Source organism: Anas acuta, chromosome 1 (genome assembly GCF_963932015.1).
Source record: "Anas acuta chromosome 1, bAnaAcu1.1, whole genome shotgun sequence".
Lineage (NCBI taxonomy): Eukaryota > Metazoa > Chordata > Aves > Anseriformes > Anatidae > Anas > Anas acuta.
Window position 1 is genome coordinate 86,147,289 of NC_088979.1, and position 14,705 is coordinate 86,161,993.

Consider the following 14,705-nt stretch of genomic DNA (forward strand, 5'->3'; position numbering starts at 1 on the left):
CTCCCCCTGAATAATCCGAGGACAATTTCATGCCTTTTCTGAGTCTGACTAATGCTTTTTTATTATTTAAGGCTGGCAATACTTCATTTTCCTACTCACTTTGTTAAAGTAATAAACACTGATCATCAAAATATAAAGCTGAAAAATATTTTTGAAATATCATTGTGCAAAACTTCCCACCTACTCCACCTCGTAACAGTCTTTATGAAAACCAGGAGGATAGAACTGAGCTATGAGGCAATACATGGATGGAGAGTATGCCCCACTGCTTCAGATGGGGCCAAGCTCCTTTCTTCAGCATCTAACACCATGCATGTGCCTGCAAAAAGTCTTCCTACAAGCAGTTGTAGTTTCACCATGCCTGACCTGGTTTTCTTACCTAGTTTTATTCTGTTTTATTCTATTTAACTGTTATTTTCAGGCAAGTAAATTTCTTCTGATATACTACTGTGTACTTGAAGAGATTCAAGTCCTTTATTTATGCAAAGTAAAGTGAAAACATACTTCCTTTCTACAGATTATCCTTAATTTCCTGTCCTTCAGTATCTGCTTATGGATTGTCTATGAATTGGTGTTAAAGCTGATCAGCTTTTTGTATTGAATACACCACGTTGTTGTCTTACAAACTAGCAAACATGAATAGGGGATTATGCATCTTAGTGTCCATATTTCAATGCACAGCTAAGAGCTCGGTTTCAACAGGGAGAGCGGGCACTTTACTTCACCATGTCTACCATCTGGGCTTGGCGGTTTCCCCTGTGGGGTGATGCCAGCTTTTGGGGGTCTTGTCCTGTAAGGGAAACTGGGCATGAAAAGCATGATGGAAAAGAATGGGATGGAGGGGGGCTGGAGGCTATCAGCCTAGCTGACATTTCACGGTAGGGTGTGAGGAGCTGAGGCCATCAGTCAGCATTTTGGCCCTTGACTGGGACAACAGGGGACTAAGCCTCCCCTTTTTTGTATCAAACACCTGGGGAAACGTTTCTTCTGTGTCCTCTCACTGAAGCAGGCCTGAGGAGCCCGCGCATGCCACCAGACTATGGCTGAAGGACCCTCGGGTCCCTGAGTCGCCGGGCCACCAGGTCTGCGGGGGTGGGGAGAAAACCCCGAGAAAATCTCGATCCTCTTCCCACCTTCAACGCCGGACCAGCGCCTCGGGGGGCTCCCCACAGCGGGACTGCGGGCAATTTGCGCGCAACTGCGCTACCTCGGAGGCCGGGAGAGCAGGCGGGGGCCGCCGCTCGCTCCTGCCCCGCGGCGCCTCCGGGGCCCCATTAGCTCGCTAATTGCTCCTCGCGCATCGATCGGGCGGGGGCGGGGGGCGCAGCCGCCACCGCCCCGGCTCTATTTCAGGGCGGGCGGCGCCGCCGCGCACCTGTCCCGTCCAGTCCTGTCCCGTCCCGTTCTGTCCCTGCCGCCCACCGCCCCGAGCCCCGCGGCGCTCCCCCGTCTGCCTCCTTCCCTCCCTTCCTGCCCAGCTCCACACATGGCTGACGCGGGGCTCCCTGGAGCCGCTGCCGTCGCCGGGGGGGACCCTGCCGCCGACGAGTTCCGAGACATCATCCGCAGCCGCTCTGGTAGGCGCCCGTGCCCTTACATCCCTTCCCGTCTCCTCCCGGCGGGGGTCGGGGGTCTGCGCCGCGGGGTAGTCGGTCAGCTTTCATTTATTTTTTAGTGTTTTTCTTCTTACGATGTCTTTAATTAGTTCAACTTTTGTTGAGCACAGAAGGAGCTCGCCCGCCGACGAGCGGTTCTCACTGCGGCCGGAGTGATGCTGGCGGCCCCCCGCTGTCCGAGGAGGGTCCCCCCCAAGCCGGGCAGCGGGACTGTCGCTAAACCCGCGATCGGCGGCAGCTGTGAGGTTCCCCCTCCCCTCCCCCCAGGAGAGTAAGATAGAGTTTCAGGTGCTTGGGCTCTTTTTGCTTAGCACTGGAAAGAAACCAAATCCGAGGTAGTAAAGGTATTTATAGACCATTCAGCTCGTTTGCAGCACAAGTGTATGGGGAGCTACAAATTAAAGTAACTCCTCTTGAAGCTCTATGTGCTTGCCCAATAAGCGAGCCTTAAAATTACGGTGGCCTCCCGTGCTTGAATAACTTGTGAAACAGGCCAGTTCTTTAAATTGTGTTAAGAAACAGCAGTAACAACGAAATACTTGTCATGTTTAACGGGATAACTAGAGCTGCTATGGGAACTTTAGCTCTAAAAGTGTTTGGGTGGTGGCAGCATCTCCAAGGAAGTGCGTTGCCCTGGTAGGGTGGCTGCTCTGGTTTTGTTTTTTCCCTCAAGTCCTTCCTCTGGCTCCCAGGCTGTGTCTTTTTGTCTATATTCCTGTAGCATGAGGAGAACATGAAAGGGAAAAAGTGGTGAGTTGCCTCAGTAGTCATTCCTGGTGAAGCTGGGTGTGCTGACCTTTACAGCGGTGCATGATCCCAGTTCCATACTTAGCTCATCCTATAGCTCAGGGGATATGGAATGCAAGGCGAGTACGGCACAAAGCAATGCCCCCTTAATTTAAAAGGTTGACCTGTTAGCATGCAACTGTTACTGGTTGGAGATGGGAAAACTTGAAAGATTACAAAAAAATGTTTCAGGTTTGTGTAGTTAATAACTACATCACTGTTAGATGATTATGACCGTATGAGTTAGCAGCACTTTCTCCCACCTTTTTATTTCCCCTATAGCTAGCAACTATTTTCAACATCATTTGCTTTCCTAGTTTAAAAATTTGTAATTGACAGCAGACAACCTCTGAAAAATGTATTTTTACTTATGTTTCCAAATTAGTTCTTATATTCTGTTTTGCTCTGAAAGTTTGTTTACAAATAGGCTTTGTTGGCAATGTTCTAGTTGTGTGTTGAAATAAATGTAAGATCTCAAATGACTCTAAAATATTTCTCCAGTTTTCTGCTATAGAGTAATATTAGAACTTAGACGTTAGCAGTAGAGAGAGATTAAACATTTGTGTTTCTTAACTGGACACAATTCCCATGTCTGTTCTGGATGATGAATCAGAAATAAGATCAATTTAAGGATCATAGAATTATCCCAGATGTTTATAAGCCGAAAGAGATGAGAACTTAATTTCCATGGTGATTTTCATTTTAAATGTATATATGCTTTTTTTCACCCCAAGCTTTTTTCCTCCCAGTGATTGCTTATTTGTTATCTTTCATTGTTATCATCTAATTTTGAAATACACTACTTAAAATATGGCTACAAATTTGGGGACAAATAGTAATCATAAATCAGTGTAGGCTTTTGCAGAAGAAAGCTGAGAAGAGCTTGAGTTTGTAAGCCTGAGGATAGGCTCATTTTATGTTAGGGCTTTCTTTAACCTGTTACCTGGGTAAGGCATCTGTGCAGTTGTAATGCTCCATTTGTTTAGACATGCATTCACCTTAAACAGTTTTGAATTGGAAGTTATAAGAGGGCTTCTTGTGAGTGAAATGCTGGCACAGACTCTTTAACTAGATAGTAATGGTAAGGATGCTAAACTGTTCTCAGGTGGCCCTTCAGAGGCTCATAGAAAGGATTTTGTGATCCATCAGGGAAGCTCTCAGTGATTGGAAATGAAGCTAGCACAGAAAGTCCTTGGAGAGTTAGGGCAGTGGATACTGAAGGAGTTTTAAGAGTTTGTATCCCACTTGTTTTTCATTCTGTTTATATTAATTTCATGCTTCAGGGGTCTGCTGCTTTCTAAAATAGTGTGGAGGAATCTTTTGCCCTCCTGAATATAAAACAAGGCCTCTGGTAGGTGCAGGGTTTACCTTTTCATTGAGCTAGAGGAAAAGATAGAGCAGAAAATTTTGATGCAGTAGCCATAATGAAATCTCCAACATTCCTATTCTTTGAGGTCTTATTCAAAAGCTTAGAGCACCAGTGTTTTTAATATGGCCTGATGCAGATAGCATTAATCTGGGCATCCTGCTGTCAATTCTGGGTAAAATAATTGAGAAAAAAAAAAGAGGACTTGCTTCATGTAAAGAAACTGTAAAAATGTTAAAATCCAATGTTGTTAGCAAAACTTAATGGAAAGCAGGCTCTGTCAAATATTTATTCTGTTAAATTTTCTGGATTAAAGAATTTATCTCAGTATACTGAGACAAAAAAAAATATATCGCTAGCAATAAAATGCCTAGTAAATTGTTTAAAACCCACAAAACTGTTGTACTACAAAAGTTGCCATCGGGGAGTTGTAATGGAATTGGGTTATCCCTGTTGTATCTCTCTGCAGGGATAATCACTAGTTCCAACACTAACTTATCATTTTTCACTTACACTCACACAGGATGGTTTGGGTTGCCTGGGTGTTCAGAGAAGATTCATGCAAATATGAAGCGTAGGAATGAGGAGTGCAGGCTGCCCTTTTGGAGTGGGTGATGGCATTGGAAAAAAATCAGTGGTCATTGTGGGTTCAGCATGTGCTTATAATGTACAGACATGATATAGGTGTAGGAAATTTATTTTTAACTTGTGTACATGGTATGGCTGACTAATACCAGAAATTCTGACGTTTCCATAGAAGGCTATTCAAAAAAGAATGTGGAGAAGATCCACAAAAACTGAGAAGCAAGGAAAATGTCTGTGGAACTCAACTGGTAGTTCTTTTACTTTTTTTTTTTTTTTTGCAAGCTGGGGAAGTGACTTTATTTCTTTGAATGGCTATGTTCTTGGGAAGAAAATCATGAAGGCCTAGCAAGAAAAGGTGTAGCAAGGATGAAAGACTAAAAGCTAACAAATTCAAAGCATGCAGGATCTTGAGCAGTGAAGGTGATTAACATCTGGGTCTAGATCTTCCATCTCTAGAGGTATTCAGCCCAGCAGTTCATACTTATTTCCAAGTTAAGTTTTATCCAAGTACAAGTTACGGGGCTCCATACTTAAGAGCTGTCATAAATCATCAGTCCAGCCATCTGTCTTATGGTCCCTTCTGGCCATAACTGTATTCACTTGTGAATGTTCTGTTAATAAAAGGACACTTTATATAGAGCTTTTAGCTTAATGCTGGCTGTAGAACTGGGCTGTCCCCAGACCTGAGCGACCACCCTGCTCCTTACTGGTGTGAGGCTGTTGTTGAGTCCTCCCTTTGTCCTGTACGCATGTGTTTGCAATGCTTAAGATACAGTTACTAAGAAACATAACCCATCTGGGTCTCAAAATGAGTGGACTGAGATGTTAAGTTAGTATTGGAAAGAAGACAGTGAAGTGCAAGCACAAACATGTAACAAGTTGCATTTGTTTTCCAAATATTTATTAAGTGAGCCAGTCAAAGTGTGGATCTCTGATATATCATAATTGATGTCATGAGTATTGAACACATGAACACCATGCTGGCTGTTGCACCAGGAAGTTGCAGAGAATAAAACCGATCTTTGATTTAATTTCTCAGAAGAATCTATTGTTTCCATTGCCTTAGAATTTTTCCTGGCTTCCCGTCAAGTACCATGATCGTGTCTAGAATGTATTTAAATGCTCATTACATGAAAAGTGCATTTGGAAGAATTGTTTAAAAAAATAATGTAAATACAATTCAGAGCAGAGCATTTTTTCTGTAATAAAAACATACATGTGGTAAATACTTGCTAAATCTTCATTAAATTGAGATTTCATTATTACTGTTGCAGAGCTTGGGAACTGTAGTCATGATTAGCAACAGAAATCCGTCTAATTTCTTCACTGTTTCATACAGAGTTTATAGAAAAAGGGCTTAAGACCTCATTTGCTCTTAAATTCTATCAAAAAAAAAATAGGTGGATGCAGAGCAAGCTGCTGTTATGGCATGGTGACTTTGCTTAGAGGAATGATTTGGCATGATTCAGGGCTTGTGAGTGAAGACATGATCCTTGCTAGTTTTGCATTCCCAGTATTAAGATGCTGTGACCTGAGATTTTGACTGGAAGACAACTGGTTGTGATACACAGGAAAAACAATTGTGGAACAAGAATTAGCACTAAGCAGTGTTCAACAAGTATGTATTCTGGACACTTGGTTTCCTGTTGTACTTCAATGCCATAAAAAGGTGTATGTGCAATGTAGAGAGGTTACAGGTAGTTACATAAGGTAGTTCTTTCTCCCTGTGCTCCCCCCAGCTTTATCAGTGTGGGAACTCCAGGTGACTCAAGCTTTGCGTACCTGTCCCAGATAGGATAGCCTGAGTGCATGCTTCTCCCCTTCTTCTGCCAGCACTTGGAGACCTCTTCTTGTGGGTACAGGGCTGCACTCAGCTTGCTTGGCTGCAAAGCATGTTTAGCTCTAGATGACAATGCCTGTTGAACATTAGTGGTATGTCTGGTGAAAATCAAATGAATCAACAAATGGTTCTGTTCTACAGAGCATATCTGCTGTATTTGAGGCTTCCCCTGAAGAGGGAAGCCTCGTGTGCCCTCACAGTGCTGTGATGTGAGCGTGCCAGAGGGCTGGGACAGAGCGTTCACTGTGCCTGGGTGTGCATACCACTTGCTGCGTGAGGGTGTTGAAAGAGCACTTAAGGAATTCTTCTGCGCAGGAATTTTAAGCAATCTCTCATCTGAATCTGTTTAAGATTTTGTGGCGTGCTTGCATGGCATTGCTGCCCCAGCTGCAAGGAGCTGGATCCCCTTCAAAAATACAAGGAATATCTTTGCTTGAGTGGGGATTTGGTTCTAATGAATCACAGCTAGTGCTCAGCAGGGAAGGGAGACTTGTACGTGCTATCTCTATTCCTGAACGTGCAGTGTGTGGGAAGAACTGTGGATCTTGTCCAACATGGCTCTAGGGGCTGAGCCAAGCTACCCTATGAGGCAAGCTATGAGATCCATGGTTATAAAGCTTGTGTGTGTGTTAAAATGAATATTTATTATATATTTTAAAGTTTGGGTTTGGATAGATGTAGTTGCATATCAAAAAAGAAAACTGTGCTGACAACTCTGAATGAAACATATGTATATAAACTATTTGCACGCTAGTTCTTGGCCTTACCTGTACAGCCATATTTCTATGGGACGCTTATGGCATGCACAGCAACTGTAGAACAAAAGCTGATAGTGATGAAGTAGCAATATCCTTGTGCTCTTGATTATCCCACTTCTTGTGTCAAGGCAGGACATTGCTGGATCTTGCAAACACAGTGGAGTGCTGATTTTAGTCTGAATCCTAAGGTCTTACAACTTGAGCCTTCTGGTAATGTTTACAGTCTCAAGCTGTAAAGGTGTCTTTTAAGGTGTTGTAGGTCATTTTTAACTCTCTGGTTAAGATGTGTAAAAGATTCTACAGTGAAAACAAAAGGATTTTGCTGAATTCTTGAATTCATCCTATGCTGTGTACTATTGCATTCAAATCGACCCCCCGCCTCCCCCCCCATAAAACTAGGTTTAAATATTTATGTTTCTCTCTTGGAATTAAGTTTTCAGGCTGGCTTGTTTTTCTTATTTCAGGGTATGTCTGTTATTTCTATTATACTCGACAGGCTTGCTTTCTCTTTATCAGAAGGAGAATCTGACTATGCACAGTACAAGCTTCTTATCTTGGTACAGAGGATACCTTACCCTGATGGCTGTAAAACTGGCTTTTGGATATTCAAGCAGATTTTTTTCCTATCTATTCAGTGTAAACATTATTCATTTAAAAACCATGGGGTCCTCTATGTTCAGAAGTGCTGTTTGCTTGCAGCTTCTGTCAGTACTGTCATCTCAATCTGAATACAAATGGAGGGGCGGGAAATCACTCCTAAAAGCATTACCAAATGTCTCAAAAGTGAATTCCTGTCAGTAGTAGTCTCTTTAGAAAAAGAAATGCTTACTCTTGAGCAACTGTAAAAGGTCATCTAGACATCAATTTAGATTCATATATTAATTTTACATTTTGCTCTTCAAATATCTGTATTTTTTGTGAATTGCTTGCCTTCTGTATACTGTTGTCTTGGCAACAATATTTTTGTACTCTAAGAAGTTCTGAGATTTCAAATGTAAATTGAAGGAACCACTATAGCCAGGTTTCTTAAACTAGATTTAGAAACAGTGCATTCATGAAGAGGTAACATTATGGTTTTGTTCTTGCCAAAGGAGCAGTGTATCTAACAGCTGATTGTGTCCTGTGAATAAGTACCCACATCTTGTGATTAACCTTATGTCCTGCTGGACATCAAAGGTAATGTAATTATTTTCATTAAAGGAGTCTTCTGTAATTTGGATTCCAAGTTAAGAGAACTCAGTTCAACAGTTCTCCAGTGTCTCTGCCTTTTTAAGGTAGGAATCATCACTGACTTGAATCAAGCGATGACTTGTTGGTGGGGGGACTGGTATTAAATTTGAAGTATGAATACCATTTCCTTGTGAAAGTGAACCTATTTCCTACCATGTGCCAATATTTTGCTGTATCCATTGTTGAATTTGTGATTTTTTTTTAAAAAAAACACCTTCCTCGTATTTCTAGAGCTTAATGAGCAATCTATTGTTTTGTGTACTCTAGCAAAAGTATTGTACTGAACTTCAAGGTTAGTTTTCCACTGTCCTTATTATCCTGTATGATTGATATAAAGAACATGATGTGATTGAGTTATGCTGCAGCATGCAATCAGATACCGTAAATAGTATTATCTACATGAAGTCTTGGAAGTGGTTGCTGGGCTGCTTCTAAAGTGCACTTTGGCTTGTATGTGGAAGCTGCAGTTTAGAATGTCATTTTAAAATATTGCTCTGTTTACTAGGCAAATAATACACTGGTTAAGTAACTTATTCTCTTGTTTAGAAGAATAATTCAATTGTAAGGAAATGTACATTAAGTACCACAAGTTTTTGTTCATAGCTTGTAAAAGCTGTTTGTACCTGTTGCTCAGTATGTGGTGCTTGGCAAACAGTCCAACTATCCAAAGAGCACACTGGCAAACATTCAAGACCGTAGTGTTGCAGTTCTCACTTCTACTTTGTAGGTAGAGAAAAAGTGAAAGAAAAGAAGTAAAACAGCCAGTCTTAAACCTAGTGTTGTACCTGATTTTAAGATAGCAGTGGGGAAAGAGGAGAACAGCTATGAAGAATGCCAGCTAGTGAAAACCTCTAGATTTGCTGTAGCTCCAAATCAGCTTGCTGAAAAGACTGGCACTATTTTATTCAAAAGGCAAAACATCTTAACAAACAATCTCTTCTTATATCTAGAGGCAGTGTATTAAGAAGTCAAACTGTTAGCTGGTACTTCATGGTTTTGACAATAACTTTTTGTTAGATGGAGTCTGCCCTTCTCATTCTGTAATACTTAGATAAACTTGGTATTTTGATATTTGGACTTCATCAGTCTGGCTACAATGGATTAATATGTTTGAGCTTCAAGCCATCAGATCAGTAGGAGCAGGCAAGCATAATGAAGTTATCTAAAATTTATACTCAATAGATTCTTTTTGTCTTGATGGTCCATATCTGCTGAGAACCATCTTCATGAAGTGTTTTCAGACTTGCAGGCCACACTTTGAACTGTGAAGAGTAAATATGTTGTACCTGTGACCAAAATTTATTTCTTCAGTCCCAAGTGCACTATATAACTCGAGACATCTTTGTTTTAGACTGTTTAACATCACAGTAAGCATGGTGAGGTTGGAAACTGAAAAAAATGAAGTCTTCTATCTTTTATTTTTTGTTGACCTCCTCACACTCCAATAACTAAGCTAATTCGGTTTGGCTTTGTGGGATCTTTCTCCATATATCTCAAGCGTAATATTTTGCTGAATGCTAGGGGGGGAATAGCCAAGGATTGGAAAAGTGCTTCTCAAAATATTAAGTTCCTCAGCTGAACACTAGCTTCACACTCAGAAGGATCTCAGTGTTCATGCTGGACTTGACCTAGTCTGAAATGGTGTACTGTGAATCTGCAGAGGGATTTGCTGCTGCTTTGGGATCCTTTGCTCATGCTTTCCTGCATCCAACACAGAGGTGAAGAACAATTCTGTGTATGAAGAAACTTTCTGATCTGCTTACCAATTCATATTGGATTTGTTGAACGTATGTTGGTGCAGTCATATATCTCTTGTTTGACAGTCTCAGCAACAGTGGCCATAATGCAGGGCAATAATGATCTGGTCTCTGGAGTAACTGCTGAGTTCTCTGTTGGTTTTCAGTAGCTGTAGAGGTAGTGAGTAGTGCAGAGCAGAATTACAGGTGGAGGCCCAGCACTAATGCACTGAAACATGCTGCTAAGCATCTGTATGCTGACTTCCTCAGAGCTGTGCAATGTAGACATAACCAGATACTGCTTCTGCTTAGGCAGGCTCCTTCCCCTCCTAGGTGCCAAAAGTAATTGGAGAACTTGGCTTGTTAGAGATAATTAAAGGAAACACCAGGTACTAATTGGGTTCTAATGTCCTAGAGTAAAAGTTGCTTAACTTCCTCCATGCCCCCCAGCTCTTGGAAAAACCTTTCCAGGGATCTGTTCCTTTGAATATAAACAGATGGGGAAATGTGATGGCCCTTAGGCAGTCTTCTCCCTTCCTGCTGAGTAGTCCCAGGTGATCATCTCTAGAACTGAACTCCTCTGGGTTTCTAACAAGTGTTCTGTTATTTGGAGAAATGAGTCACCAGAAGGAGTGGTGCTAATTTACATAGCAATGTAGAAAACTAATTTGTCCTGGTTGCCATTTGCCTGATGGTTAAACAGAGGCATAGATGCTACTAATGCATTCTAGTAAGACTGAGAAGTCAGTTAAATCCCATACACTTGAGCTGTAGTTCCCTTCTCATCAAGATTTCCTTCATGGTTAATGTGCCTTCCTCCAGATAATAAATTAGCAACTGAGAATGGAATATCAATGTCAATCCCATTCTTTAAACTCTTAATATAGTCTCCCTCAGGATATTTCAGAGGAAAATCAGCTACAGTAGATCCCCCTTAGAAACTGCCTCTAAATGAGTCAGGCAAGGGATTATTTTAGACTTATGTAAAATATTCTGCTGGAAAGTTCTTAGTGATGCGATATGTCAGGATTCCAGTCATCTTTCATGAGAAGGAATAGAAGGTATAGTGTATAGACACATGACTTCTGCAGTCAAACAACATTCATATTCAAAACATAAGCACTCAGCCAAAAGAGTTTAAAGCTTCTACAAATCTAGAATAATTTTTAAAGTTCCAGCGTTGGAGTCTTGTAAAAGCACTGTTTTTGTGTATTGGCTTTTAAAAGTATTTTGGCTTAATTGATATGAACAGTGTATTTCATCTCTTGTAGCTGTTGTAATTTAAAAAATACTTCTGAATTTAAAGACTATTAACTCTGTGAAAATCTTCATAGCATTGGTTATAGTAATAAGAAAGGGATGTCTTTGTGGTATGAATCTGTATGAACACTGAAATCTCAACTTTCCTATGAAAGATGAGCCTAATTTTCCTTCTTCCAAGATGTTATACCTTCTAGAATCCTAAATAGGTAAGACTATACTTGAAACAACAGGGAAATGGTATTTAAAATTCATGCTTTGTCTTTCATGAGTAATGCTTTCACAGCTGGCCAAAAGGACTCTTCATTCTACATGAAATTGGAACAATTCTTAACAAATGTTCTTTTACTTTAAAAAAAAAAAAAAATGTAGCTCACCATGAATTGCAAGCCACACATCAGGGAGCCCAGCTTCAACAAAGCTTGGGATTACTTGCTAGTATATCCCATAACAGTCTGATGGTGTATCTTCTCAATACAGGCATGTATGATAGAATATAAAATACTTCAAGACGTTCAGGTTCTCAGTCTAAAAGCCCAGACAGCTGCCTTGATTCCTACACTGCTGGATGGGCAAATTGTTTCCTGGCCACAGAGGTATGACATTGCAGTTCTGGCTTTGTGGTGTTGACTAACTGCAGTTAAATCTACTTGTTTTGGAGCAAGATGAATCTGTCTGCCATATGCTTAAATTGTGGATGACTTTTCTCTGATCACACCCAGCTTTATCTTACGTTTGCACAGAGCCTAATCTTCAATAGGGTTTCCTCTAACTTCAGAGGATGCTTCAGCAGGTACACCTGCTTCAAGTGTGGATGTGCCCTGGCCATGTACCTCAGAGCTTGATTTATAGCTCCATCCCATCCTATGGAGCTGAAGGTCTCATCAGACCTTGATGCAATTCACAGAAAACTGGTAACAATGCTTAAAGTGAAGTTGCAACCTGTGTACTGTCTGTTCCTGAGCAGCTCAAACCGTAGGTTGGACACATAACATGTTAACCTTAGTCACTAGACCACGTCCCAGGAAGCATGTGATAGCTGTTGGCACTTCTGAAAACAGAATAGCATGTGAATGGTAATGTATTCTAGAACAAAATACATCTGTAGTAGCACCCAAGTGATTGAAAGCAGTGGGTGGCTGGGTATTTTAGTGAGCACGTGGTGGCTTTCTAGCTGGGAAGGCTGGTTTGTTTGCTGCAAATGTTCTGCCTGTGGTTCCTTGCCAGAGCACTGTTAATAAAGGAGGGTTGATGCCTTTAAATAGACAAATGTATTCCCTGTATATAACACCATAAATGTGTAGTGGGTAGTGCTATTGTTGGAGTGCTGCGTTAGTGAAATGTTCTGCTAAATACAACTCAAACAAGTATATCCTATGTGTTCTACCTAGTACAAAACATATAGAGTACTAGTTGAGAAACCTGTAGCATGTTAAAATCTAAACTGAGAGTGACTGGATGGGCAGGAATGTGTAATTCTCATGTCTCAGGTATGCATATATGTGTGATATATGCATAGAGGGGTAGGGGAAAGTCTAATTTCAAATTCCTTATTAAATATTTTCATGTAATTCAATTAGGGTGCTGTTGGCAGCAGTTTACGGAACACTTGTCAAAGTAAAGAGCAACTTGGCATATTTTGTTTTCAGAACTTCAAGTGCCAAATTATTTAAATCCAATCAGATCATAAAAACGACACTGGAAGTAAACCTGTATTTTTTTTTTTTGGATAAAGAGTTTACTTGTGTAGGAATTAACTCTATGGGTGTTTCATGCAGGTGTTAGTGTGACTGGAATGAGCGTATCCCTATACAGGTTTGTTCTGAGCCAGAAATTCAGTGTGTATGCAGCTTGTTTAATGAAGTGATGAACAAAGTACATAAACCTGAATATATTTAAAGGCAACAAAACCTGTGAATTATCTAGGCACAAGTATGTGTGGGATTTGATCTGTTACTCCCCCAGCCCTGATGACAGGTTTATCTACTTATTGTTGTTCGTAAAAACTTAGGGAAACTAAATTTAACAGTTTTTTCAATGCATATGTCTGTTCAAAAACAGACTAAATCAAGCATGAACCAAGAGACGTAAGAGTCAATTATCCAAAGCAAATGAAAATGCAGGTGTATAAAATGTAACCATTTAAACAACAAAATTCTTTCCTATGTGTAAAAAACAAACAAAAAAAAAGTTCAAATTTATTTTGTCAAGAGTTTTGTATTTGACACTTGTGTTATTTCAATGTTGGTTTTCTATTACAACTCATTAAAGTTTACTGGTCGTTTGTAGAATCCCTCATTCTAAAATGAGGGATTGCTTATGATCCTTGGAGCAGGGTTACAAGCTCCAGTGTTCTGTGAAAAGAATGCATTTTTACTGACTCCACTGATCAGTGTCTATGTAAGATTTATTTTTCTGAAGGAATAAAATACATTGATTTATGGTTTAATGTAATGCTGTTGTTCAAGTTTGTGTTCCAAAGTAATAAACACAGTAGATTCCTGGTTAAGAGAACTTGATTTTCTTATGTTAGGAGAAAACTAGTACCTTATAATATTTAATACTCATAGCCTTCTTTGACACAAATCCATCTTAATTAGAAGTGATAATCTGGTGTTTTGAAGACTAAAGAGTGTATACTAGTTCAGGCATAAAATAATTAATTGATTTTCCTCTAAGGTATTAAAAAATGAGTAGCTTCTTCCTCTAATCAAGGTCACATTTTAACTGTGTTCTTTGGTCCATTAACGCATCTTGAATTCTAGAATATAAATTACCTGATAGAGCAATGGACCATGCTTCTTTGCTTTGTAGAGTTCTGAGATGGCTTATAATGTTCTTGAATGCTTTTATAAAAAATATGACACAGCTATAATGAAATCACAGTTCAAAGGAAAAAATGCAATAGTAACACTCACAGAAGAGTAACAGTTCAGCTTGTCTTTCTTCTCCTTTATCCAGCCTTAACAAAAAGGTACCAGTGGAGTTGAAGGAGAGAGTACTGATACAAGATACAAATTGCCCTGTGTCAATACAGTGTTTGATCAGAACACGTAGAATACTGATTTTTTTCCCTCCTGAGAGTTTTTCAGTTTTGCATGTAATCATAACTTCTTTGTTAATCACAGGAAAAATGGATTTATGTTAAAATTTATCTCCTCACAGAATAGGAGATTGCATTTTAAATGCTTCCTGAATTTAGCCATAATCTATTTGCAAAAAGTGTTGCTACTGTAAAAATACAAAAGGTTGAAAACCATAACCCCAAGAAGGTACCTGAGATGTGTGTGCTTCTGTGGTCTTCCAATCTTCTGGATTCTGCATGCCAGTCAATACAGAAACCAAGACTAGCAAAAAAATCTAGCCATGTACCATTGATACATGCAATGGGGGAAGGAACAGGTCCAAGGCTCTTCAGCATTTTCCCTGTGAATGCATAAATTTTTGTACTCAGAAGAATACACTGGGACAAAAGTGTGTTGGTAACAGTGGTCAAATGGATGTGGGGAGCTACTGTTTGCTTCATAG

The 14,705-nt window shown here is 40.2% G+C and overlaps 1 protein-coding gene and 1 long non-coding RNA gene across 2 annotated transcripts in view; both read left to right on the forward strand.

Moving 5' to 3' along the window:
* The first annotated feature begins 1,302 nt into the window (after nucleotides 1-1,302).
* The window catches only part of DMD (dystrophin), a 1,220,482-nt gene continuing 1,207,079 nt past the window's right edge, over nucleotides 1,303-14,705 (forward strand). Inside the window, exon 1 of the mRNA XM_068686720.1 lies at nucleotides 1,303-1,577. Within this exon, the coding sequence (XP_068542821.1) occupies nucleotides 1,487-1,577 (91 nt within the window). The 5' untranslated portion in view covers nucleotides 1,303-1,486. The remainder of the gene's footprint in view (nucleotides 1,578-14,705) is intronic.
* The window catches only part of LOC137858728 (uncharacterized), a 74,328-nt gene continuing 66,527 nt past the window's right edge, over nucleotides 6,905-14,705 (forward strand). Inside the window, exon 1 of the long non-coding RNA XR_011097957.1 lies at nucleotides 6,905-8,225. This is a non-coding gene — a long non-coding RNA (uncharacterized lncRNA). The remainder of the gene's footprint in view (nucleotides 8,226-14,705) is intronic.